Genomic DNA, 25,814 nt, shown 5'->3' with positions numbered 1-25,814 from the left:
ATAAGTAGCATCTCAGATGTACACACCAAGAAAAGTTTCTCCTGACTCTTGGCTTTATTCTCTCTCTCTCTCTCTCTCTCTCTCTCTCTCTCTCTCTCTCTCTCTCTCTCTCTCTCTCTCTCTCTCTTTTAATCTAAGCACTCGGGAGCTGTGTGTTTCTTTGTGAATTTAAGGCCAGTCTGGTCTGCATAGCAAGAAAATGCATTGAGAGACTCTATTTCAAAATTAATTCTTATTTTTTAAAATTCAAGCTTGTACCTGGAGGGATGGTTCAGTGGTTAAGAGCACTTGCTGTTCTTGCAGAGTGTGTGCAAGAGGTGTAGTAAAGAAACTGCCTGCATGGCTGCTCCATTGCAAGGATGCTTTTATTATGAATAAGAGAGGGAAAATATCCAGAGGCATCAGAAAGAGTTCAGCGCAGAGAGAAAAGAAAGCAGATTGAACATTGCCAGGGCTGGGAGAGTGAGAGAGCAGGAGAGAATAGAGGAAATAGCAAGATAGCAATAGAGGGGGAACAGAGCACAGTGAGAAAACAGATAGCAAGAGAATAGTGAGGGGAGGAAGAGAGGGGGAGGTGGGGGGATAACAAGGGATAGAGAGAGGATGAGAGAAAAGCAAGAGTGGGAATAGAAATAGAGAGAGAAAGGTGAACACATCATGTGGACTATAAGGAGTATGAGAAGCTGGGGGAGGGAAGGGCAGGTTGGTCGGATGGTCTTTAAAATGTATAACTGGAACTTGTGATACCGGGGGAACCTGGAGGCCAGCATGGGCTTTGATCGCTGATAGGCACCACAGGTATTCATACGTCCTTTGCCAGTGGTAAGGGAAATGACTCCTCTTGGTAGGTGGGAACAGGTTTCACAAGCTCCTGAGGAATGCTAGCTTTTACCTAACATCCAGAAATAATCCTCCTGTAGTCCAGCTTGAGGTCACTTCTGGATATATGGATTACCTGGGACCTAATACAGAGAATCTGGGTTTGCTTTCCAGCACCCACATCTAGGTGATCCAGCACCCTCTTCCGGCCTCTGTGGGTACCTGCACACATGTGGTACACTGCATATACTCTCAGTTGTACACATATACACATTAAACAGATAGATAGATAGATAGATAGATAGATAGATAGATAGATAGATAGATAGATAAACAAATAACAGCTGGAGAGATGATTGTGTGGTTAAGAGCACTGACTGCTCTTACAGAGGTACTGAGTTCAGTTCCCAGCAATCACATGGTGGCTCACAACCATCTGTAATGAATCTGGTGCCCTCTTCTGGGATGCAGGCATACATGCAGATAGAACACTGTATACATAAAAAATAAATAAGTCTTAAAATTAATTAAATAAATAAACCAGATCTATGTTTTCAAAGTTCAAGTTAAAATCTTTCAGGGCTTTTATTTTATTTTTTTTTTGTCTTAGCCTGAATAAAAGAGTAAAAGTGCTTTGTTGGCCTCAAGGTCACAGAGCTGTTACCTTTGTTAACTGGAGGTTTCTCTTCTGCCCACCAGCTCCTGAATAACCACACCAAGGCTTAATATTAATTACAAACTGTTTGACCTATTAACTCAGGCTTATTATTAACTAACTCTTACAACTTAAGTCAACCCATTTCTATTATTCTATATTTTACCACAAAGCTTGTGGCTTGTTACCTTACATCTTGCTTCTCTTGGAGCTGCTGGCATCTTCTTAACTCCACCTTCTTTCTCCATCTCTGTTTGGATTTCCTGCCTAGCTCTATTTGCCTGGCTATTGGTCAAATTGGCTTCTATATTAATCAATAGTAATAAAACATACACAGCATACTGAGGGGCATCCCACATCATCTCCCCTTTTATGCCCACTTAAAAAGGAAGGTTTTAAGTTTAACATAGTAAAATTATGTATAACAAAAAGGTATCAAGCAAGAATACAGTTGTTATATTTAGGCTATTTGTATTTTATAAAATTAAAGAAAATACCCTATCATCTATTCCATCTTTGTGAGTCTAAAGTTTCAGATCTAATTTATCTTTTATCATAACTAAGGAAAACTATAATTATAACTACCTAGTCTTCAACTCCATTAAAGACGCCAGAAGGATATAATATTACCTGAGTAACCAAGAAGTACATTCTAAGCAACTTCCAAAACTCTAGAAATGACAGAGATATATCCGGCTGCCTGTACAGTCACACAAAGTTCTGTAATATTGATTTTTTTTACTTTGCATATTTTGACATATCTTTTTTTTTCTTTTTTCTTTTGGTTTTTCGAAACAGGGTTTCTCTGCAGCTCTTTTAGAGCCTGTCCTGGAACTAGCTCTTGTAGACCAGGCTGGCCTCGAACTCACAGAGATCCGCCTGCCTCTGCCTCCCGAGTGCTGGGATTAAAGGCGTGCGCCACCACTGCCCGGCTTGACATATCTTTTTGGAAATTTTTTTTTGTTTTACTTTTTTTGAGGCAGGGTTTCTTTCTGTAGCTTTGGCTGTCCTGGAACTTGCTCTGTAGAGCACCTTGTGCCAATATATTATAAGCCAGCCACTGGAAATGGTACATAAGCAATTTCCTCAATCTATAGTTTACCATTACATGAATGACATCTTACTATCTGATTCAAATGTAGATAATTTACAAAGAATGCTCAAAAAAGTAAGACAATTTTTGCCTTATTGGGGATTAAAAATTGCTTCTGAAAAAATACCAAGCGGAGATTCTACTATGAAGGTCCTGGGTATCTAAATTAGTCCTTGGTTTTGACAGCACACAAAATCATTTTGCCAGCCCATCTCAGTGTATATTTATGTTAAAAATTATTGTTCTGAGGTCAAAACAAACCAAACAAGAATTTCCTTCTGGAATGAATGGCTGCTTCACTTTATTTTTTTAAGTCAGTTACAGGTCAGGTCAAGACCGGCTGGTTAATTTGGGAAAGACGCTAACACAAAATTATCCTTCAGGATCAGCTTTCCAAGGTGAGAGAACCTTGAAAGCATGGGGTGTTATAGTCAGGCATGGAGACGGGACGGGGTTAGGACAGCATTAGGAGAGCTACAGACTCATAGTGTACAACCTGATGACATGACCACTCTGTCTGCATGCTCTGTTGTAGATATGATAGAGAGAACAGGCAGAGGTATTTGGAAGAATCCAGAGCAGAGAGAGAAAGTAATAGATTGAACGTGGCCAGAAGATTGAACCAGGCCATGAGAGAAGCAGGAGCAGAGCTGTAAGGGTAGGGAGCATAGAGAGAAGAATGCAGGAGAGCAGAGGGACGGGTAGGAGCGAGACAGAGAGACGAAGACAAAGAAAGTCAGCCAAAGAGGGAGCACAGCCGAAATAGCAGGGTTATAAGGAGAATGAGTAGCTGGGGAGGGAAGCCCAGAGCTGGAGTTTAGGGTAGGGAGGAGGTGAGAAGAGTAGGATGTCAACATGGACTCTGTAACAGTACTTGTGATACTGAGGGAGCCTGGAGGCCAGCAAGTACTTGGGTATGCTAAGGGGCACCACAAATAACTATTTACTTCTTCTGCCAGTGAGAAAGAAAATGGCTCCTTTTGGTAGAGGGGAACCAACTTCACAAGTTCCTGAGGAATATTGGCTTTTGCCTAACCACCAGAATTTGGGGAAATCCTTTGGACCTGACACATACCAGAGAAAGCATGACCTGGCTTTGAAGGAAGAGGAAGAGAATACGAATTTCTGATCCTCCCTCCTCCATCTCCCAAGTGCTAGAATTATAGGCATGCACCACCAGCCCCAACTTATGCACAGTTAGGGATCAAACTCAGAGCTTCATGCTTCGTGCCTATTATTCAAACACACTATCAATTGAGCTATAGCCCCAGTCCTTGACATACTCTTTCGGCAGCCTGCCCATTGTGTGTATACAAACACACACAAAAATACATACGCACACATATATGGGGTCACACTAACCTAGATTTTAAATCTCAACTGTGACATACTGTGCTTGGTTTGAATGAGAATGGGCCCCATAGGCTCATATACTTTTGAATGCTTGCTCCTTATCTGATGGAACTCTGAGAAGGATTATGAGGTGTAGTCTTGTTGGAGGAGGTGTGCCACTGCGGATAGGCTTTTATGTTTCAAAAGCCCATCCCTTTCCCAGCTGGCTCTCTCTCCCTCTCTCTCCCCCATTCTCTGTCTCCAACTTTCAGATCAACATGCAAGCTCTTAGCTACCAGACCAGCGCCATACCTGTCTGCCTGCATGCTCTGTGTCATGACGGCCATGGGCTCGAACCCTTTGGAACTGTGAGTCCTCAAAATAACTGTTTTAATTTGGATTACGGTTGAAAAGTTTCTGCACACTGATAAGCCTCTACGCCAACACAATAATCCAAGTCAGACCAAATCAAACCAAATTAGAAAAAGCCCAGGTATAATGGATACCACATGCCTAGATGGTCTTCAAGTCCCCCAGAGAGGAGATGGGAAAGGAAGACCAGAAAACCACACATTTGTTTTCTGGGGAGCAGTTTAAATACCCTGTGGGAGTAGTCTTGAGCATCTCTGGGGAAGTGTTCTCATTTGGCGAGCTTTCTCAGGGGTGGACTCCTGATGAGGCAACTCCATCAGCAAAGATGGGTCATATGATCTAATCAACATCAGAGGAGCTAGGAACGATATCTCCATCCTGGGATGTGTTGCAATCACCTGATGATAAATAACCCTTAACAGGAAGAGCAGCTTACTAGCTAAGAGCTGCAGTACCACCTGCCACTCGGTAAGAGCAGTGCATTCCCGAAAGTGCTGTGAAAATTGAATGAACTCGGGCTGGAGAGATGGCTCAGTGGTTAAGAGCACTGACTGCTCTTCCAGAGGTCCTGAGTTCAATTCCCAGCAACCACATGGTGACTCACAACCATCTATAATGAGACCTGGTACCCACTTCTGGCATGCGGGCTTACATGGAAGAAATGCTGTACACATAATAAATAAATAAAATAAAAAAAAAGGAAAATTGAATGAACTCTGCTCAAGGATCCCGGAAACTGTTCTCCATTGCATAAGGGCTCTAAACACAGAGAGCAATTATTCACTTCTGCTGCTCTTCACTGGGCTGGACTAAACTGACTCGACAAGAAGAAAATGGTTTGCAGTTATTCCTAGTATTTATGTGGAGTCTAGGAGCCCAGACTTTGGGGTGAGATGGACCCCCCTTTTCAGGACACACAATCTTGGACAGATTAACATCTCTGAGTCTTAGTTTCCTCAATGCCTGGATGCACACACTTGAGAATATATTGTAGACTTTTCAGTAGGATCATATTAGCCTTGCTCTGTTCACCCAGTAGGTACAGCATCTAGTAAATGGTTGAACACAGATTTTTTTTTTTTTTTTTTTTTTTTTTTTTTTGGTTTTTCAAGACAGGGTTTCTCTGCAGCTTTTTTAGAGCCTGTCCTGGACCTAGCGCTTGTAGACCAGGCTGGCCTCGAACTCACAGAGATCCGTCTGCCTCTGCCTCCCGAGTGCTGGGATTAAAGGCGTGCGCCACCACCGCCCAGCATGAACACAGATTTTATTATTGAACAACGATTTCGGAGTCTGTGAACTGTAGGCAGAACATAAATACAGTACTATGGGAAGCCCTTTATTCTGTCTTTTAGGTCTCAGCTCAAGTTATCTCTTCTTCAAATGACAGCCTGATTTATTTTCCTGCCTCTGCTCATTTCTCCCTGTTTTTATTGATTTACAACGTTGGTAATGCTCTGAAATTATTGTTCAATCATTGGTTTAGCTAATATCCACCTCTGCCCCTTGAAAGCAAGCTCCATGAAATCAGAGGTCAGGTTTTCTATTTTAAATTATATTCTTAATGTGTGTGTGTGTGTGTGTGTGTGTGTGTGTCTGTCTGTCTGTCTGTCTGTCTGTCTGTCTCTTTCTACTATGTGGCTGGAACTTAGGCCGTTGTAATTATTTGTATACGGAAACATCCCACATGCCCAGAGCTCACGTTTTCTGTGTTCCCAACCTCCGTTTCAGAATCCTCATCTATGAAACTTTTGGATTCCAGAGGGAGGTGGAGTTTAGAGGCCTGGGCGGGCTCACCAGTTGCTCACATCCCACCCACTTCACAACGGACCCGCCCCTATCATTCACGTGGCCTGTGGCGGGCCACGCCCCCTTCGTAGGCGTGACCCTCAAATGTTGTGCCAGCCGCGTGCAGGCGGTGGTTACGTCACACGCACGGTGTTCGTGTGCGACCAACGGGAGAGGGGCGTGGCCAGGCGCTAGGGCCCCGCGGACGTCGTTGCCGCCGCCTGAATGGCCTGTTAGGCGGCCGGCGGCGCTGGGCTCTCCGCCGCTCAGGCAGCTGGGCGGCCACTCTGTTTTGAGGTCCTCGCCGCCCTTCCACGTCTCCCGGAAGACGTAGCCGGCAGGTCCGGGAGCAGCCCGCTGCTGTGGCGGCCCGGGTGGGCGACCAGGCAGTGGCCTTGTCTCTCGGCTTCCTCAGGTGAGGCGCGACCAGGCCGCGGTCGGGACGGCGTGGCATGTGGGACCCGGTCTCCGCCTTTCCCGAGTGCCGTCGTGCTCGTCTTCGCCCAGGGCCGAGGAAGGGGACGCCACAGTCCCGTAGGCTCCGGCCACCGAGGCTGACTGTCCTCCACCCCCGGAAACTTAACTTGCTGTGGGGGTGCAATGGGTCGTGTCATCGCCTGCCGGGCACCCAGGGTCTGTCAGACCGCCGGTCAGACATCCGTGCCTGACCGCTGACCCCTGACCCTGCCTCTGTGTGACATCTGACCTTTCAGGTTGCTTTGCGCCACCGAAGTCCCCTCTTGGAGTCTGTCACCAGGACAAGAGTCCAGGCCCTAGCTCGGTGCCTATAATCCATGTGAAGGTCCCCGGTCGTGTTTTAAAGTCCCGTTAACTTTCAGATGGGAGGCAAGACATCGATTAATACCTTGTCTTTAGGCGTTTTTTTTTTTTTATTATTATTAGAGTTAATTTTCTCTCGCTCATCACCAAATTTTACTTTACGTTTGTGTGGAGTTTTTTTTTTTTTATAAGTCGGAATGCGCGTCGTGTTAACGTTTTTATTTGACTTCTTGTAAACTGAAATACACACCTAATGAGTTTTTTAAAGAATGTGTTTAGACAGTGAACTCCCTGATGAGGTTAGATGTGGAGAGGAAGGGATTAAACGGTGGGCTTGACACTGAATTGACTTAGATTTCAATGTCTGAGGTGTCATCTAAGCTCTGGGACCTTTCTAAACTATATCCATGTTTGTTTTTTAGAGGACATTGCAATCTACCACATACTGTAGCTGAGAAGGTTATTTGTGATGGTGTTTGCACAGCACTTGGCAGATAAAGATGAATTGCCTCAGTGTTTCTAGGAGTGCCTGTGTAGGCTAGACTCTGGGAATTCATTAGTGAGCAAAACAGAGATTGTGTCTAGCCACCCACTCCCCTTCCCCCAAGAGGGAGAGACAGATGTTTTAAAAGCAACAGCTATAATAACCTGAAGCACTGTAAGGCAAAAGAAGGGCATGCACACGGAATAAAAAGGCTTAGCTTAGATGAAAAGGAAAGATAACTACGATGCTATTTTAGTGAAAAAAAGCATTAGATTTAATAGTTCCGGGCCAAAGGAATGCTAAGTACATTCATCAATCATTGTTGACTTTGCAGTTTACTTTACACTATAGCATGAAGGCTAATTACTTCATTGCCTTGACCTATGTGGCACCTGTAAGTGTCCAAATGTGTTGGACAGATACAGTCATTTTAAAAAATTAGCACTCAGCTTAACACGCACATGGTAGGTACTAAGTATTTAAATAGTTAAAAATTTACTTGAGACCCCTGTATTCATATATAAATCACTTTAACAGTCATAACTTTTGTAATCAGAAGGGGTTTTCCCCCCAAGTTCAGCCCTTTGAAACAAATTTCAGAGAACTGTTTTTATTTGGTTGTAGTGGAATTTTGCTAAGCATGTTCTTTGTTGTTTGAATCCTGTATGGATTTGTTAAGGCATCCATGAAAAAGTGTCCTAGGCTGGATAGATTAGACCATAAAAGTTGATCTTTCTAATTCTTCTAAGTCCGAGATGAACGTGTTGGCAAGACTGATTTTGTATGTATATTTACTTATTAGTTGTGTGTGTACTTGGAATTGTGTGGCCAGAGGACAGCTCTCTTGAGTCCTCTGTCTTGTTTCCCTATGGGTTCCAGGGATTGAATTCAGATTGTCAAGATTCAGGGCAAGCACTTTTGCCAGCTCAGATGTCTTGCCTGAAGCTGATTTCTGAGGATTCATTTTTGGCTTACAGATAATTATCTTCTAGCTTGGTTTTACCTTCTCTCTCTTTATGACTGTTTGCGTATACATTTCTTCTAATACAGACATCAGCCTAAATGACACCTTTAAAGACCTCACCTCCATAAAGTCACATTCTGAGGTCTCTAGGTTTGGAGTTAAGTATATGGACTTTTGGGGAACATAACGTAGTCTCTTACATATGTTTTTGCTATGTTAAGATTTGTCCTTCATTGAAATAATAAGGAAAATAGTAGCAGTTGTAATAATGATAGCGGAAGTTACTAGAGGGGGCTATTGTATGCCAAGCATCTCAAAAAGTGTTTTCCCCTATTGTTTGATTATAAAGCCATTCTGAGCTAGGTATGGTGATGAGTCCCTGTAGCCCCAACTATAGATAGGAGTTCAGATAGGAAGACGGTTTGTTCACGGTAGCTTGGACAGCACAGCACAAACGCATCACAGAACATTTACAAAAACATTCTGTAAGGAAATGTACTTACTGTCCTATATTTTCAAGGTAAGGTTTCTCATCTTCTATTAGTAATTTGTTCAAAGTTGCCTAGCTAGTAACAGGCAGGTTAGGATTTCAACCCAGAACTCTTTCCAGATGATAAAACTGATCATATCTTGTCCTTTTTTTTTTTTTTTTTTTTTTTTTTTTACATGTTCATCAGTAGGATTATCCTGCTGCCATCATGTCTTGGTTTGCTGATCTTGCTGGAAGGGCAGAAGATCTTTTAAACCGAGTTGATCAAGGGGCTGCAACAGCTCTAAGAAAGGAGAATACCAGCAACATCTTTTATAGCAAAAATACTGACTATCCTGAACTTCACCAGCAAAACACAGATTCAACATACCAGACTGGCCCTAAAGCTAACTATATTTCCTCAGCTGCTGATAACATCCGGCAACAAAAAGCCACCGTCATAGCTGGCACAGCAAACGTGAAAGCAGGATCCAGGCCATCCGGAGAGGCCTCCCATCCCACTGAACATGCCTCTGTCCCTAGGCCTTCATCGCAGTTTGTTCGAAGGAAAAAGTCAGAGCCTGATGATGAGCTGCTGTTTGATTTTCTTAACAGCTCCCAGAAGGAGCCGACGGGGAGAGTGGAGATCAAGAAAGAGAAGGGCAAAGTGCCTGTCTTTCCAAGCTCTCAGTCCTCAAGCATCAGTTCTGTGGACACAAGTGTAACTACCACCAAGCCCACTGAAGGGAATCCTGGGAGCCAAAGTCCTGGTAGTTAATCAGCCCTGCTTCTTTCAGAATTAAGCAGATTGGATGTGTCATCCCAAGTTAAAATGTTTGAATAATATTCTTTACAGACTATTGTAGGATCTGTCCTCACAGGTGTAAGAGAAGGATCTTTGCCAATGTGTGGTGTAAACAAGGGTGACAGCAGTCTACATTAGTCAATACTGTGTTAGAGTAGGGATTGTGACTGTTGTCTGCTGACCTTTGCCATACCTGTGACTGAACTCAGGCTTGCATACACTAGACAGCCATTCTACCACCAGGCTGCATCCCCAGCAGTTTTGCTTGTATTCTGTTTTTACCTTTCTGTTTCCCATCCTTTTTTATGTTAGATGTTACATCTTTTTCCTCTGTGAAGCATCTGTCTATGTTACTCTAAAAAATACTAACACACTTTTATCCCTTTAAAATTTTAGTAGTTCTTGGCCAGGCACGGTTTGTAAGCCTATTATCCTAGCTACTTGAGAGCCTGAGGCAGGAGGATAACAAGTTCAAGACCTTCCTGGGATACAGAATGAATTTAGGCCAACCTGGAAAATTCTGTGAGATCCTGTCTAAAAATAAAAACTAATAATTAAGGTCTGTGTATAAAAACTAAATAGTGCAGCACTTGCTTGGAATGCAGGAAGCCTTGGTGTTCAATCTTAGTACTACAAAATAGAAAAATAGAATTAGTAATTCTTTAATATTGAGTCAATATTCTGATTTCCTGTTTGATCATATTTTTAAGAATCTGGAAGTGGGGTTTAGTGGCACATGCCTTTAATATTAGCACTTGGAAGGCAGAGGCATTTAGATCACTGAATTTGAGGCCAGCCCAGTCTATTCCAGGACAGCCAGGACTATACAGGGAAACCCTATCTCAAAAAAGAAGAAAAAAAGGTGTTTTTAAGACTCCAAAGAAGAATTGAGGTTTTTTTGCAGGGGGGAGGTTTTGAGATTTTAATACCATTTTTATCTTTAAGCTACAATATAGTCTTTATTTTGCAATTTATTTATTGACTAACAAATGTAGGTTATTACAAGTTATGTGTAAGTGATAAATACACTCTAAATTTAATTATGATTATTTTGGCTTTGAGTTACTTAAAAAATTTCCCTTAGTTACAAATAAGAAATTTTCCTGTTTTTATAATTTTTAACTTGATAACTTTGAAATCAGATAAAATAGCCTGTGAGTTTCAGTTAAGTCACAAGTGTATGTATGTATGTGTATGTGCGCTTGTGTGCGTACACTGGCACATATATGCACATATATCTAAATCCTTGCATTAAATTTGTAAATTATACTTTCAGATCTTTAACCTACTTTTTTTGGACCTAATGAAGAGCTTTCAATATTTAAAAAAAAATTTTTTTTTGATTTTTCGAGACAGGGTTTCTCTGTGGCTTTGGAGCATGTCCTGGAACTAGCTCTTGTAGACCAGGCTGGCCTCGAACTCACAGAGATCCACCTGCCTCTGCCTCCTGAGTGCTGGGATTAAAGGCGTGCACCACTTCCATCCGGCTAATATTTAAAAATATTTATGTTTATTTTCTGTAGGTGTGTGGGTGCACTTATGCACAGAAGCACATAGAGATCAAAGGACAGTTTGAAGGATTTGTTTCTCTCCTACATAGGTTCACTCCTTTGTAGGTTCTGGGGATTTAACTCAGGTTGTCAGGCTTGGCAGCAAGAGCCTCTTCCTGTTGAGCCTGTAGTCAGATATTTGGGGGAAATGTCTTTCTTTACTTATTTATTTGTTGGTATTTTGAGACAAGATCTAGAGTTTGTAATCATCCTACCTCATCCTCCTAAGTGCTGAGATTACTGGCATGTGCCATAAACCTGGATCTCATTTGTGATATTAGTTTTGAGAACTATTCTAGCCTAGGTTGGCCTTGATCTCATAGATTAGCCTCACTCTTTTTCCTTTTTATTTATTTATTTTTTTTCAAGACAGGGTTTCTCTGTGTAGCCTTGGCTGTCCTGGAACTCATTCTGTAGACCAGGCTGGCCTGGAACTCAAAAAGATCTGCCTGCCTTTGTCTCGTGAGTGCTGGGATTAAAGGCGTGCATCACTATCGCCTGGATGGTTGACCTCAATTTTACGGTGATCTGGTGATCGTTCTACCTCAACCTCCCAAGAGGTGGGATTACAGTATGTACCACTGGATTTTACCTTGTTACTACTTTTCCATCTAACCTTGTGAAAAGTCCCCTTCTGCCCATGTAATTTAAAAAGGAAGTTAACTGTGGGGCTGGAGTTAAACGACCGAGCGGTGAGAGCACTGACTGCTCGTAGAGCACCTGGGCAGAGTCACAGCACCCACGGGATGGTCCCTACTGTCTGTAACTCTCTTCTGGCTTCCATGGACACAGGGCATTTACAAGGTGTACAGACATACATACAGATAGATATTTGTACACATTAAGAATATGAAAGTAAGCTGGGCGGTGACAGCGCACACCTTTAATCCCAGCACTCGGGAGGCAGAGGCAGGTGATCTCATAGAGTTTGAGGCCACCTGGTCTGCGGAGTGAATTCCAGGGCAGCCAGGACTACACAGAGAAACCCCATCTTAAAAGCAAAAACAAAAAATTAAAAATAAAAGTAAAATAAGTTATGTGTGAGTTTGTATCAAAGTTAATTAAAAGCAAGATGGGTTGAACTCATCCTTTTGTTTTCAATTTGGTTATCATAAATTGCTGTGACCTATTGTACTAGTCTTATTGCCTTGAACCCCACAGCTATTGTGCTTTCTTGGTGTTTTTAGTGTTGACACTTGTACCCCCTTTTTTTCAAAACCATTTTAGAAATAAGGAAATCTGGTATTTAAATTATTTTTGGCTTTCTCCTTCCCAGAATCGTTTTTATATTCTTTTCCTTTTCTTACAGTGTGTCCAGACATTGAGGATCCTTGCAGGTCTGTAGACTCCATTTGTGAGAATAGATTTTTATTAGGAACTAATGATATTTTTATGGGATCCTAACTATAGCAACCAACTTACCAAGAGGCATTCCAAAAGCAAGTGAGTCTGCTTACATAGTGACAGTGCTATTGTACCCAAGTGTGTTTTTGTTTTGCAGAAGTAAATAGTTCTGATTCAGTGCCTGAAGGCCACCAGGAATCCTCAAAGGAGAGCACGGCATCTGAGGCCCCCAGCACGGAGCACAGCCCGGCACCTCCTGATGGGAACAGATCACATGAATTGTCTAATCTCCGCCTGGAGAATCAGTTGCTCAGGAATGAAGTCCAGTCTTTAAACCAGGAAATGGCCTCACTACTTCAGAGATCCAAAGAAACTCAAGAAGGTAGAACCAGTTCTTCTATGAGCACAAAACAGAATTTTGGCTAGTTCAGATTTTTAAGACATCACTAAATTAAAAAAAGGTGGGGGGGCAGAATGTTACACTATAGCCTAGGCTAATCTCAAGCCTATAGCAATCTTTCTGTTTCAGCCTAACAAATACTGGGTTTACATGTGTAAATTATTAATGTAAGAACCAGTAGAAACTAGATATTAATAAAATCTAATTATTCACTTTATTCTAGATTTTAAGGAGAACTATTTCATGAACCAAAGTTGGGGTTAAGTGTGGGCAGGTCACAGTGTTGCCACTCTAGAGACCATAAATGAACATGGAATTCTATGTGAACAGTGGCATGACTGCAAGTAGATAATCCCTAATTCTTTAGAAATGATTAATTAAAAAAGAAACATTTGGGACTGGAGAGATGGCTCAGTGGTTAAGAGTACTGGCTGCTCTTCCAGAGGATCCGTTCTATTCCCAGAACCGATAGGGTGGGTCACAACCATCTTTAACTCCAGTTCTAGGAGATTCAATGTCCTCTTCTGATTTTCAGTACACTGGCCATGCGTGTGATGCACATGCATACATGTATCCCATACACACAAGCATAATTCTTTTTAAAAATTAATGCCAGGTGTGGCACACGCCTTTAATCCTAGCATTCAAGAGGCAGAGGCAGGTAGATCTCTGAGTTCGAGACAAGCCTGGTTTACAGAGTGAGTTCGAGGACAGCCAGGGCTGTACAGAGAAACCCTGCCTGGGGAAAAAAAAAGAAAACAAATAACATGTCTGTGGTGTGGTAGCGACAGAGGGGGTGTGAGTACTGTGACTGGCTGAGGAGAGAAGAAAGGATAAAGGAAATGTCTACCCTGGTTCCTAGGGCCAGTGAGAGCAGTGTGATGGAACAATGGGAAGTTTTATTTAGGCACTGAAGAAGGCAGAATAAGATAATTAAAAAGGCTAAAAAAAAAAAAACCCTTTGGTTTGCTTGGACTAATATAGACATGAAATGTGTTGAAACTAATGTTTCATGAAACCCTGTGAAGTTCATTTCAATACTTTTAAAATTGTTTTGGTGGTAAACTACATATATCACTATGCATATCATAAAAAGATGTATTCTGTTTTGCTTGAGTACAGAAATTTCATTTTTTCTAGAATTAAATAAGGCAAGGGCAAGAGTTGAAAAATGGAATGTTGACCATTCAAAGAGTGATCGAATAACTCGGGAACTACGAGCCCAAGTCGATGACCTTACTGAAGCAGTGGCTGCAAAGGATTCCCAGCTGGCTGTGCTCAAAGTGCGACTGCAGGAGGCTGACCAGCTGCTGACTTCCCGCACGGAAGCACTGGAAGCCTTGCAGAGTGAGAAGTCACGGTCGGTAGTTCTGCCAGTCAAGAAGGGCAAGCTAGAGTACACGGACGCTAAGATTGTAGTGTTTGCAACTTATGAACAGTCAGCTTTCTTAGAAATTCACAAGAGGGAAAATTTCTTGTAATGTTGGAAATGTGAGTGATTAAAATGGATTCATTTTTTAATCATTGAGATATGTTGTTAGAAAACGTGAGAGTATTTGAAAAGCATAGTGCCATCCATTATTTAATTTATAGTATGCATTTATATTTGACCTAAAAATACAAAAATATTCTGTTCAGAATGTCCTAGATTGGGGCTGGAGAGATAGCTTCAGAGATTAAGAGCACTGGCTGCTTCTCCAGAGGACCTGGGTTTAATTCCTAGCCAACCATATGGTAGCTCATATTGTCTGTAACTACAGTTCCAGGGGATCTGACACTCTCTCACATCAACATACATGTAAGCAAAACACCAGTCAATTAAGTAAATAATTAAGAAAAAGCAATGTTTTAGGCCACCTTTTTGGTTTGACTAATTGAGATGCTCTAGGAATTATGGCACCTGATTGCTTGCTCCCTGTGGAAGTGTGCTCTTTCATGTGGTCATTGTCTTTTAGAATACTGCAGGATCACAGTGAAGGCAGTAGTCTACAGAACCAAGCTCTGCAGACTCTTCAAGAGAGGCTGCATGAAGCCGATGCCACTCTGAAGAGAGAGCAGGAGAGCTACAAACAGATGCAGGTCAGAAGGAGATACTGCATTCTTCTGGTGCTCAGGCAGAGGGTTGCCTCTGCACTTCATAGCACATTCATTCCTCAGCAGAATTCTACCATGCATTTTGTCAAACAGAAGCCTAGATACTTGAAAAATTTATCTTAATCCTTGCTAAATTAATTTTATGTATTAGAGAAAATTAAAATGATTAATGTTCATTAGAGTTGTGCATCTGTCATTGAATTTGGTTATTAACAACCATTGCCAATTCAGTAAATGCCAGCTTGGGGTATCTTGTTTACTTTTATTTAACCTTGTCTAGTTCTAGTTTAACCTGATTCATTTATTTCAAGAGAAAATTGTACGTACTACTTACATCTCTATTCTTTTTGTTTTTGTTTTGGTTTGGTTTGGTTTGGTTTTGGTTTTTTTTTTTTTTTTTTTTTTTTTTTTTTTTTTGGTTTTTCGAGACAGGGTTTCTCTGTGTAACAGCCCTAGCTGTCCTGGAACTAGCTCTTGTAGACCAGGCTGGCCTCAAACTCACAGAGATCCATCTGCCTCTGCCTCCCAAGTGCTGGGAATAAAGGTGTGCACCACCACTGCCCAGCTGGGTGATTGTTTTGTTTTTGTTTTTGTTTTATTTTTGTTTTGTTTTTGAGACAGAGTCTCACTATGTAGCCCTGGAAGTCACTAAGGACTTGACTATGTAGACCATGCTGGTCTCAAAAATCACAGAGGTCCACTTGCTTCTCCCTCCTAAGGGCTGGTATTCAGGGCATTCAACACCATGCCCGGTTTAATGATTTGTTTTTATAAGACTCAAGGATGAATCTATTGGACAGTCAAGTTTTCAAACTCTTATTTTGCATCTGTAAACATTCTAAAGTCTGAAAAAACAATTCTGAAATACTTCTGGTCATGGGGAACTTTGAATAAGGGAGAAACAACCTGTTCAATATGTAGTTCATATTAGAAAATATTAATGAGAGGCCAGGTGGTGGCAGTGCAGTCCTAGTCCCAGCACACACGAGGCAGAGGCAGGTGGATCTTTGATTTTGAGACCAGCCTGGTCTGCAGAGCAAGTTCCAGGACAGCTAAGACTACATAGAGAAACCTGTCTCGAAGAAAAATATATATTAGTGAGATATTTTACATTCTCTTCTGTCTTCTGAGTTTTTAAAACACAGTGTACTTACTGGGCGGTGGAGGCAAAAATCTTTAATCCTAGCACTTGGGAGACAGAGGCAGGTGGAACTGGTCTACAAGAGCTAGTTCCAAGACAGCTAAGGCTGTTACTCAGGAAACCCTGTCTCAAAAAAACAAACAAGCAGACAGACAAAAAACCCAAAAGAAAAAAAATCCAAACAAAACAGACAAACAAAACAAGCAGAAAACAAACAAAAACATGGTGTACTTTACATACACATTGCAATTCATTCACTCAGCTATTGAAACTGTCTTCAGGGATACTTGGTCTATATTTATATTCCTTAAAATTTAGTCACATACCTAATTGTTCTAAAAATATTCAAAAGTTTTTCTAAGAACAGGCTGTTCCCCAAGATGCTAAACATAGAGACATAGAGTTCCTATGGTTTAGCGGTTCTACTTTACATATCTCCCCAAGAGATTAAAAACGTGTGTTCACATAGAGCTTGCTGACTGTGCAGAGCAGTGTTCGTATCTGGGCAAAGCTGCAAATACAAATGCCACTTGCTGCTAGGATAAACAACCTGTGGTGTGTCCATACAAGGAAACCCTGTTAAGGCCATAAAAAATAGTGAAGTGGAGTCTGGGGAGGGGCTTTAGTACAGTGTGTGCTTTGCCAGCACAAGGACCTGAGATTGGATTCATGTAAAAAAAGGTGGGTGTGGTAGCACAAATCTGTGACCTCAGTTCTGGGTGAGCAGGGGAGACAGGCAGATTCCTGGAGCTCTCAGGCCAGCCGGTCTAGCCTTGGTGAGAGAATCTGCTCAAAATTAAATAAAATAAATAGTGGCTTTCACTGATCTGCTGAGGGTTGCGTCACCTTTGTGGCAATTCTCCCACCTTTGTGGCAATTCTCCTACCTCTGCCTCCCAAGTACTAGAGTTAGGTGTATAGCACCATTTCTGGCACATTTCTTAGAAAACAGATCCCCAGCACCAAAATTGGAAATTCCATTTCGCTAAGCCTCAAAATAGACCTTGTTGCACCTTGAACAAACACCTAGTTAACTTTAATGCATTGCTGTGCTTGGGTGCCACAACTTTATATATTTTTTTTCACCTTACTGTTGGTTAGAGCTAATAAATCCCTTAAGATATCTGAATGCTTGGATGTAACTATATTTCAAACTAAATGATAGGATAAGTATAATGTAAAATTTCCCACAGAGTGAATTCACTGCACGCCTTAATAAAATGGAAGTGGAACGTCAGAATTTGGCAGAAGCGGTTACTCTGGCAGAAAGAAAGTACTCTGAGGAGAAGAAGAAGGTTGATGAGCTCCAGCAGCAAGTCAAGCTACACAGGTCAAGCTTGGAGTCTTCTAAGCAGGAATTAATTGACTACAAGCAGAAAGCTACACGAATACTCCAGGTAAGCATGAGTGTACACTCTGATGTACCCCTCGCTGGGAGGCACCAGCACCCTAGATACTGTGAGGTGATATGTTGGCTGCATTGCCCTGCTGCATTTAGGACCCTTTGGAAAGGGTAGAAATTCTGAGCTTACCACTGCCTGATTAACATCTTCAGCTTGCTACCTTTATCTCTTTTATAACGCTATTGTTGTTAGGCAGCTATGTTATGTCCCTTTGGTGGTTCCTATAAAAACTGCAGTCACCAATGTAGCCTTCAGCTTCTAGTCAGAGAACAAATGTGTGCTTTTGCTTTTATTTATTTTTATTTTATTTATTTATGTCTATGCATGGGTTCCATCCACCTGCTTCATTTTAGTTGCTTCTCATACATCTCGCTGTTCTTATGTGTGTGACTACTGCTGCTGTGTCCTAGCTCATGGAACCGTGTGGTCACTTAGCGGAAGACTGAGGACTAGATTTTGGGACCCCTCCCAAAGAAGAAGAAAAATTAAGTTGGTTTTGGTTTTGTGTTTTGCTTTTTTTTTTTTTTTGAGCTGTTCCCTGTTTTGTCTCGATGTCAGATACATCAGAATGGTTAGGACTGTACTGTCTTCACTTATTAAGAACTTATTTCCGCCGGGCGGTGGTGGCGCACGCCTTTAATCCCAGCACTCGGGAGGCAGAGGCAGGCAGATCTCTGTGAGTTCGAGACCAGCCTGGTCTACAAGAGCTAGCTCCAGGACAGGCTCTAAAGCTGCAGAGAAACCCTGTCTCGAAAAACCAAAAAAAAAAAAAAAAAAAAAAAAAAAGAACTTATTTCCCTTGCTCCATCATATAATTTCTATCTACTACATTTCTGAACTTTTCTTCTCTAAAAGATCTAGAATGATCTGAATGTATATTTGTTGTTATATTTTGTTGTTGTTTGCATACGCTTTGACTTGGATGACACAGTCAGCTCTCACCTTCTTGGAGATCCAGTCTTCTGTGCAACATAGCCACCTTACCTTCTAGTTTGTCTTCTCTCGTCCTTGTTTCTAGTCCTCTGGGGCCCTCAATCTCCAAAGAGTAAAGGTCCCTTTAAGTCTGTCCTAAATCCTCTCTCCTACCTTGTATTGCTGTCTGCTCACTCTGTTTATACCTGTCCCCTCTTGAGACCTCAAGCATGCCTCTAACCCTCACCTCCTGACCTCAGGTTCTTGCTGCTTGGTTCTTTAGGTTTTGAGAGCCTCAAAGTAAAACATGCACCTCCACCACACACACAGTTGTTTACAAAACTTTATTTACTTATTTGTTTATTCTTTTTTATTTAAGGGCACATTCAGGTTAGCAGATTCTTTTAAAAATCAAAATAGGGGGCTGAAGAGATGGCTCAGTGGTTAAGGGCAATGGCTGCTCTTCCAAATTATTAAGATCAGAAATGAAAAGGGGGACATAACCACAGACACAGAGGAAATTCAGAGAATCATTAGATCTTACTACATTGATCTTTATAAGTCTTGGATCTCTTCTTCTTGCTCATCCTTCATGCCAGGGATCCACAGATTTTTCTGTAAAGGACCAAAGTAAATTTTTTGTTTTGTTTTGTTTTGTTTTTTCAAGACAGGGTTTCTATGTATAGCTTTGGAACCTGTCCTGGAACTCAATCTGTAGACCAGGCTAGTCTTGAATTCACAGAGATCTGCCTGCTTCTGCCTCCCGAATACTGGGACTAAAGGTGTGTGCCACCACTACCTATAATAATAATCCTATTAAAATGTGAAATACATGGTTAGCTTTTGAGCTATACAGAAACAGGCTGCCAGATTGACCCATGGCCCATCTTGGACACCTGCTATACAATACGTCCCGATCAACCCTCCTGAAATGCATCTTGGTGACAGCACTCCCCTGCCCACTGTCTGGTAATTTGATTTAGCCTACCAAGTCAAATGAAATAATTTGGTCTCCAGATATGGTGGCACCTGCCTGTTACTCTAGCACTTAGAAAGCTAAAGTAGAAGAGTTGCCACAAGTTCAAGATCAACCTGGGCTATAGTGCAAGATTCCATTTCAAACAAAACAAAACAAAAATAAATAAAAGTTTAGCCTGGCATCCAAAACCATTGCAGATTGACCCACACTCTGAGCTGCCTCACACAGTGCTTTCCCTGACACCGCTGTGCTTTGGGGTTTTCTCTGTATGCTTAAAACAGCCGCATTCCAGTGTCAGTGTAAACGCTGGCTTTCAAGTGAAGCCTTTTCTCCTCCTCAGAACTCTGCAATAATCTGACCATTTCCCCTTGCTTGAGTTCATTGTATTCTACTGGGTGCTTTTAATTTCCTGTTTAGTTTGTGAGGCAGAGGATGCTTTCCAGAAGGGGACATGGTCTTTAGTACAGTGCCAAGCACATCTTAGATGCTACCTAAGCATTAGTTGAGTGGAGTATGATTGGGATAAGAAGAAAATAGTAGAAAAATCTTATGAAACCATAACAAGATCTTGGGGTCTAATATCCAAGGACGGGACAGGTGGTGGTAGCACGTGCCTTTAATCCCAGCACTTGGGAGGCAGAGGCAGGTGGATCTCGGTGAGTTCAAGGCCAGCCTGGTCTACAAAGTAAAGTTCCAGGACAGCCAGAGCTGTAACACAGAGAAACCCTGTCTCAAAAAACAAAACAAAACAAAATAAAAAGATCCAAGGACAGTACAGTAAGGATCTCTTGTAATTTTATCCCTGTGGCTTTAATTACTTGTGGATTTCCTCTATGGTTGAATGTCTGGTGGCTTTGTTTCTGTGTGGTGAGATGACACTGTATAAACTAGCTGGGAATAATGCTCAGTGAAAAGTGTTCTTAGCATGTGTGCGGCCCTGGGCTCATTCTCTGGCGCCACAAAAAGTGAATAATATGAAATGAAGTAAAGTACAAGTTAGGAACTGGATAGATGACTCAGAAGTTAAGAACATTTGTTACTCTAAGGATGAGTTAGTTCCCAGTGCCCAGGTGGTGGCTTACAACAGTCTGTACTAGTTCCAGAGGATCTGGTCCCCTCTTCCGACTTTTGTGGTTATCAGGCCTTCATGTGGTACACAGACATACTAGCAGGCAAAACACTTATACACATAAAAAGAATAATAAGATAATATCATTTTTGCTTAATTATTCTTTCTGTTTTACAACAGTCTAAAGAAAAATTGATAAACAGTTTAAAGGAAGGCTCCAGTTTTGAAGGCCTAGAGAGCAATACTGCTGGCAGCATGGAGCTAGAAGAACTTCGGCATGAGAAGGAGATGCAAAAGGAGGAGATCCAGAAGCTGAAGGGCCAGATACATCAGCTGAGATCTGAGCTGCAGGTAACACTCACTGCTTAGCATCCCAGACAATCATTTACCCCAACCACATCAGTTTGAGAGGTTATGCTTCTGCATTAGGGGGAGCTGGCATATTGAAACAATGTGTTTTGTTCTGCTAGAGTGTTAACTACCATGTAAATCTGTATCTACAGCAGTAGGTATCCTGTCTGTTGAGTAATTGTAACTCCAAGGGGTAACAAACACAGGTGAAATACTTACCACATGCTGCCATGTACATAGAAGCCTGAACTGTACCAGAAAACAGACAAACATCTTTAAACGTATGGATCTTAAATTCTGCCACTTAAAAACAGATTAGTTCGGGGTTTTCTATCAAACCGAAATGTTTCCTGATATTAGCATGTACTCAGAAACTAATTATATAGTTTTATGCATAGTCTAATAAGTGCTGTGCTTAATCTAAAAGTAACAATCTGGTATTATGACTCAGTAATAGCTTGCTTGCCTAGCATGTGGGAGCCCTCAGTCCAGTTCCCCTAACACAAAACAGTAAATTAGGCCATTTATTCTACATGAATATGGGGTCTTTGACACAAATAGCATAGGAGGGCTCTGGTGATGGGAGATTAAGTGCAGGGTAATATACATTCTAGTCTTTGTTTTAAAAGTGGAATCACTTAAATTTGTAAATAAATATGAATTCCAAAGAATTCAATCACATCTAGTTAGAAATTGTGTAGAAACTAAATTTATTCATGTCTGTTTGATGCTTTTGGGGTAAGAATATAAAAATGACTTGTTTTTAACATTTCATGCCAGTATCATAAATGACACTGATCCACCTTCTTCCCTGAGCAAGAAATTTGCAAAATCTGTAGTAGGCTAGTGAAATAAGTGGCTGTTAGTGGAGCTGGCCCAGCATATAAAGGCCCTGCTGTGCAACCTTGATACCAGCTTCAATCCCCGGAATTTACATAAAAATGGAAGGAAAGGCATTTCCGTTCTGCTTCCCGAATGGCCATTTTGAAAATCTTGTTGATTCTGAGAAGCGGAGCAAGAACCTCTGCCCTCGCGCTTTCTCACTCCCGAGTGGCCTCCTCGTGCGCACCCAGCACCTGAGATCTCCAGCTGCCTAGGGTGGCAGTGCTCTCTGCTGTGGAAGGAGAGGACAACCCGGTGCACCCAGCATCCGAGAAGGAGCCCAAAATGTGGGGCCCCAGGGAGGAGGGTGAGGAGAAGGAGGAAGAAAGAGAAGACAGTCTCGTTGTGGAAGGCAAGAGATAAAGAAGGAAGTAGACAGACTGATGACAGTGCGAGCAAGTGTCCTCCGTACAAAGCCATTTACAGTTGCGCAAAGGATGGGTCAGAAACTGTGAAATTGAAAGGATGCATATCTTTCTGAGTAAGAAAAAAAAAACAGATGAACTTAGAAATCTACACAAACTGCTTTACAACAGACCAGGCACAGTGTCCTCATTAAAGAAGAACGTAGGTCAGTTCTGTGGCGTTCTGTTTGAAAAAGGCAGTGCCCAAAAAGTTTAGAAACGCCATGCTAAAGAGCATCTGTGCAGCTCTTGATTTAGATCAGGCGTGAATTGCAAACTAGTGAAGAGGATCTTGAATTTCTCAATGCTTCCAAAGCCTTCTGGCAAACCATTGCCAAAATCCAAAAAAACTCTTCGAGCAAAGGTAGTAAAAAGGAACGGAACAGTTCTGGAACAACAAGGAAGTCAAAGCAAACCAAATGTCTTGAAATTCTGTCAGGTGAATTTAGTAGTGACGAAGATGAGAAGAAAATAAGGAAGAGTCTTCAGAAGATGGAGAGAAAGAAAGTGAAGAGGAGCAGCCGCCAAAACAGAAAAAGCAAAATGGAAGCCGCTGCTCAGAGTGACAGATCTGTAGAGAGTGCTGTGTCAAGACAGCAGAGAGCAGCGCCAATCTGAATCTGAAGATAGTTCTGATGATGAACCATTAATTAAAAAATTGAAAAAACCACCTACAGATGAAGAGTTAAAGGAAACAGTGAAGAAATTACTGGCTGATGCTGACTTGAAGCAGATTTGCCAAGAGGTACATGAAAACTATCCTGCTTACAACTTAACTGTGAAGAAAAATTTCATTAAAACAACTGTAAAAGAGCTAATCTCTTCAACTAGAGGATAGATGGCTGGCTCGATTTGAAGATACGATTTATGTTAGCAAAGAGAATGTGTTTTCTTTTTTAAGTCTATTGTTGTTGGTAGAGCTCACTGCTGACTATTTTGAGTGTTACATATTTGAGCTTGCTGATTTAAATTGCATTTCCTTGCAATTTTCAGTTTAAGTCTTGCATGACAGTAATTATTCCTTGTTTTATAGTTCTCTTGGGTTTTTTTTTTTTTTTTTTGGTTTGTTTGTTTGTTTTTGAGACAGGGTTTCCTCTGTAGCTTTGGAGCTAATCCTGGAACTGAAACTCAGAGAGATCTGCCTGCCTGTGCCTCCCGAGTGCTGGGATTAAAGGCGTGCACCACCACTGCCTGGCTTTCTTGATTTATAGTTGTACATTTTGGATTTCTTTATTGTAAGGTCATAGATTTCTGAACTGTTGTGGATTTTAGTGTATTTAATGTTAGCTTAAGACACTTTTAATCAAAGCAAAAACTATTATAAGCAGCATTTATATGTACAGAGACTATTGTAGTATTTAGTATATGAAATATTTTGAATACACCTTCTGTCAGTGAAAACGTGGCAGTTTGTTTATCATATTAGAGCACAGATGACTAGTTGGAACTTTCTGCATGTGTATATATGTCAAGTTGTCAGCATGACAAAAGTGGCAGATGTTACTTTTGTATTTTTCTTTTTTTTTTTCTGGTTTTTCGAGACAGGGTTTCTCTGTGTAACAGCCCTAGCTGTCCTGGAACTAGCTCTTGTAGACCAGGCTGGCCTCAAACTCACAGAGATCCATCTGCCTCTGCCTCCCAAGTGCTGGGATTAAAGGTGTGCGCCACCACCGCCCGGCTTACTTTTGTATTTTTAAAAACCAGCTTGTTATATATAATTTCTTTTGTGCAGATCAATTTTTAAACTCATGTAGGTAGGTGTCTTTACACTTGTAACTAAAGAATGTCAGTGTTCATTAGGTAGCATGACAGAGCAGTCAGTACAGTGGTGGCAGCACTGGAGGGGACTGTCCAGTTCTGCTTTGCTCTGAAAGTATCATCAACTTGTGGTATGTTAAGTGTCAAAGAATTTTTTTTTATTTTTAGTTACAAACTGATTGGCCCATTAGCTCAAGCTTCTTATTAACTCTTGTTACTTATATTAACCCATTATTCTTGTCTGTGTTAGCCACATGGCTCAGTACCTTTTCCAGGGAGGCAGTCACATCCTGCTTCTTCTGTGGCTGGGTAAGGACTGCAGAGGAATAGTCTTCCTCCTTCCCAGATTCTACTGTTCTCCTTGACACACCTCTACTTCCTGTCTAGTTGTCCCACCTATACTTCTTGCCTGGCTACTGGCCAATCGCATTTATTTAAAATATAATTGACAGAAATACAGACCATTCTCCCACATCACTTCCCCCTCTTTTTTTTTTTTTTTTTAAACAAAGGAGAATATCCATAGTCCATTTTTTGGGAATGTGGCTGTAGTTTTCCAGGCTACTTCCTGCTGGTTGGGGGCACTGATAATCTTATGGGGACCTATGGAAAATTTAGAATTATGATCAGTCCTGATTGGAGTATCCTGTGAGTCTTGATCATCTCAGGCAGCATCTTTTTTTTTTTTTTTTTTTTTTTTTTTTTTTTTTTTTTTTTTTTTTTTTTTTTTGAGACAGGGTTTCTCTGTAGCTTTGGAGCCTGTCCTGGAACTAGCTCTTGTAGACCAGGCTGGTCTCGAACTCACAGAGATCCGCCTGCCTCTGCCTCCTGAGTGCTGGGATTAAAGGCGTGCGCCACCACCGCCCGGCTCAGGCAGCATCTTGAACTTGTTCTGGATGTAAGAACTCTGACATCTGGACCATCTGTTCCTACTGGAGATTTCTCAGGTGGTCTTCCTTGATCAAACCTGATTTTTCTTACCTCGGAATGAATCCACAGCCTCTCATTTTCTGTGGAAACAAAAGCAAAACCTCCTCTCCAAAGTAACATATCTTTTGACTTCAGTTTTGAAGTCAAGGTATTTTCAAAATACCTATCTTGGATTAATTCAGCAGCATTTATAAACAAATATCTTTTAGCAGCTATTGCTCCTTCCTCAGCATTCATACAATTCAAAGAGAACATAATAACATATAGGATCCAGACTCTCTCTGTTTTTTTCACCTTTATGTGGCTTTATTTTAACCTCTATTTCTTTTATTTTTATTTTTTGACTTTTTGAGACAGAATTTCTCTGTGTATCTTTGTCCTGGAATTTACTCTGTAGACCAGGCTGTCCTTGAACTCAAAGAGATCTGCCTGCCTCTGCCTCCCAAGTGTTGGGATTAAAGGTACATGCCACCATGCCTTGAACTCACCCACAGGTCTGCCTGCCTCTGTTTTCCAAGTGTGGGGATTAAAGGTGTGTGCCACCACACCCAACTACTCTCTCTCTTTTTTTTAAAGGACTTTAACCTTTTTATTTTCTCTCCCAAGACTGCATATATTTTTAAACACACAGTAAACCATTTAGAGGGTTTTTTTTGTCTTTGAATCTATCTTTATTGTATATCTCTCTCTTTTTATGACCACATGAGTCTTTAATTTGCTAAGCAATGTGGGTAGGATTAAAGCCATGGCTTGGATGGCTGAATCCAGCCTATTCCTTAGCTTTCTGAGATTCTAGCCTCATGGCCGAGGTACCATGTATTTATTGCCACAACTCTATGGCGTTTCAAGGTCCCTGCCACCAACAGAAAGCATGTGGTCAGCTTTTCATCAACACCATTTGTTTCATGGCAGGACCTCTTTAAAGAGCTGTAAGGTTTTTCAGCTAAAGCTGAGTCAGGAAGCCTCTTTTAAATGAGAGCGCTTGACTCTAGCAAGCAGAGCCTACCTGAGAAATCGCTGCTATCAATAAGCCATGCTTA

At 41.5% G+C, this 25,814-nt stretch overlaps 1 protein-coding gene and 1 pseudogene across 3 annotated transcripts in view; both read left to right on the top strand.

Moving 5' to 3' along the window:
• Positions 1-6,257: 6,257 nt before the first annotated feature.
• Golga5 (golgin A5) overlaps positions 6,258-25,814 on the top strand; it is a 33,277-nt gene continuing 13,720 nt past the window's right edge. The window contains exons 1-7 of one of the 3 annotated variants that reach the window (XM_038337223.1): positions 6,258-6,471; positions 8,962-9,523; positions 12,610-12,834; positions 13,993-14,212; positions 14,808-14,931; positions 17,280-17,483; positions 20,630-20,800. In XM_038337223.1, the coding sequence (XP_038193151.1) occupies positions 8,983-9,523; positions 12,610-12,834; positions 13,993-14,212; positions 14,808-14,931; positions 17,280-17,483; positions 20,630-20,800 (1,485 nt within the window). In that variant the 5' untranslated portion in view covers positions 6,258-6,471; positions 8,962-8,982. The remainder of the gene's footprint in view (positions 6,472-8,961; positions 9,524-12,609; positions 12,835-13,992; positions 14,213-14,807; positions 14,932-17,279; positions 17,484-20,629; positions 20,801-25,814) is intronic. The other 2 variants (XM_038337222.1, XM_038337221.1) reach the window with 2 other exon arrangements.
• LOC119818757 lies at positions 21,243-22,924 on the top strand (annotated as a pseudogene).

The sequence above is a fragment of the Arvicola amphibius genome, chromosome 7 (assembly GCF_903992535.2).
Source record: "Arvicola amphibius chromosome 7, mArvAmp1.2, whole genome shotgun sequence".
Taxonomy (NCBI): Eukaryota; Metazoa; Chordata; class Mammalia; order Rodentia; family Cricetidae; genus Arvicola; species Arvicola amphibius.
This window is presented reverse-complemented; position numbering and strand designations above follow the sequence as displayed.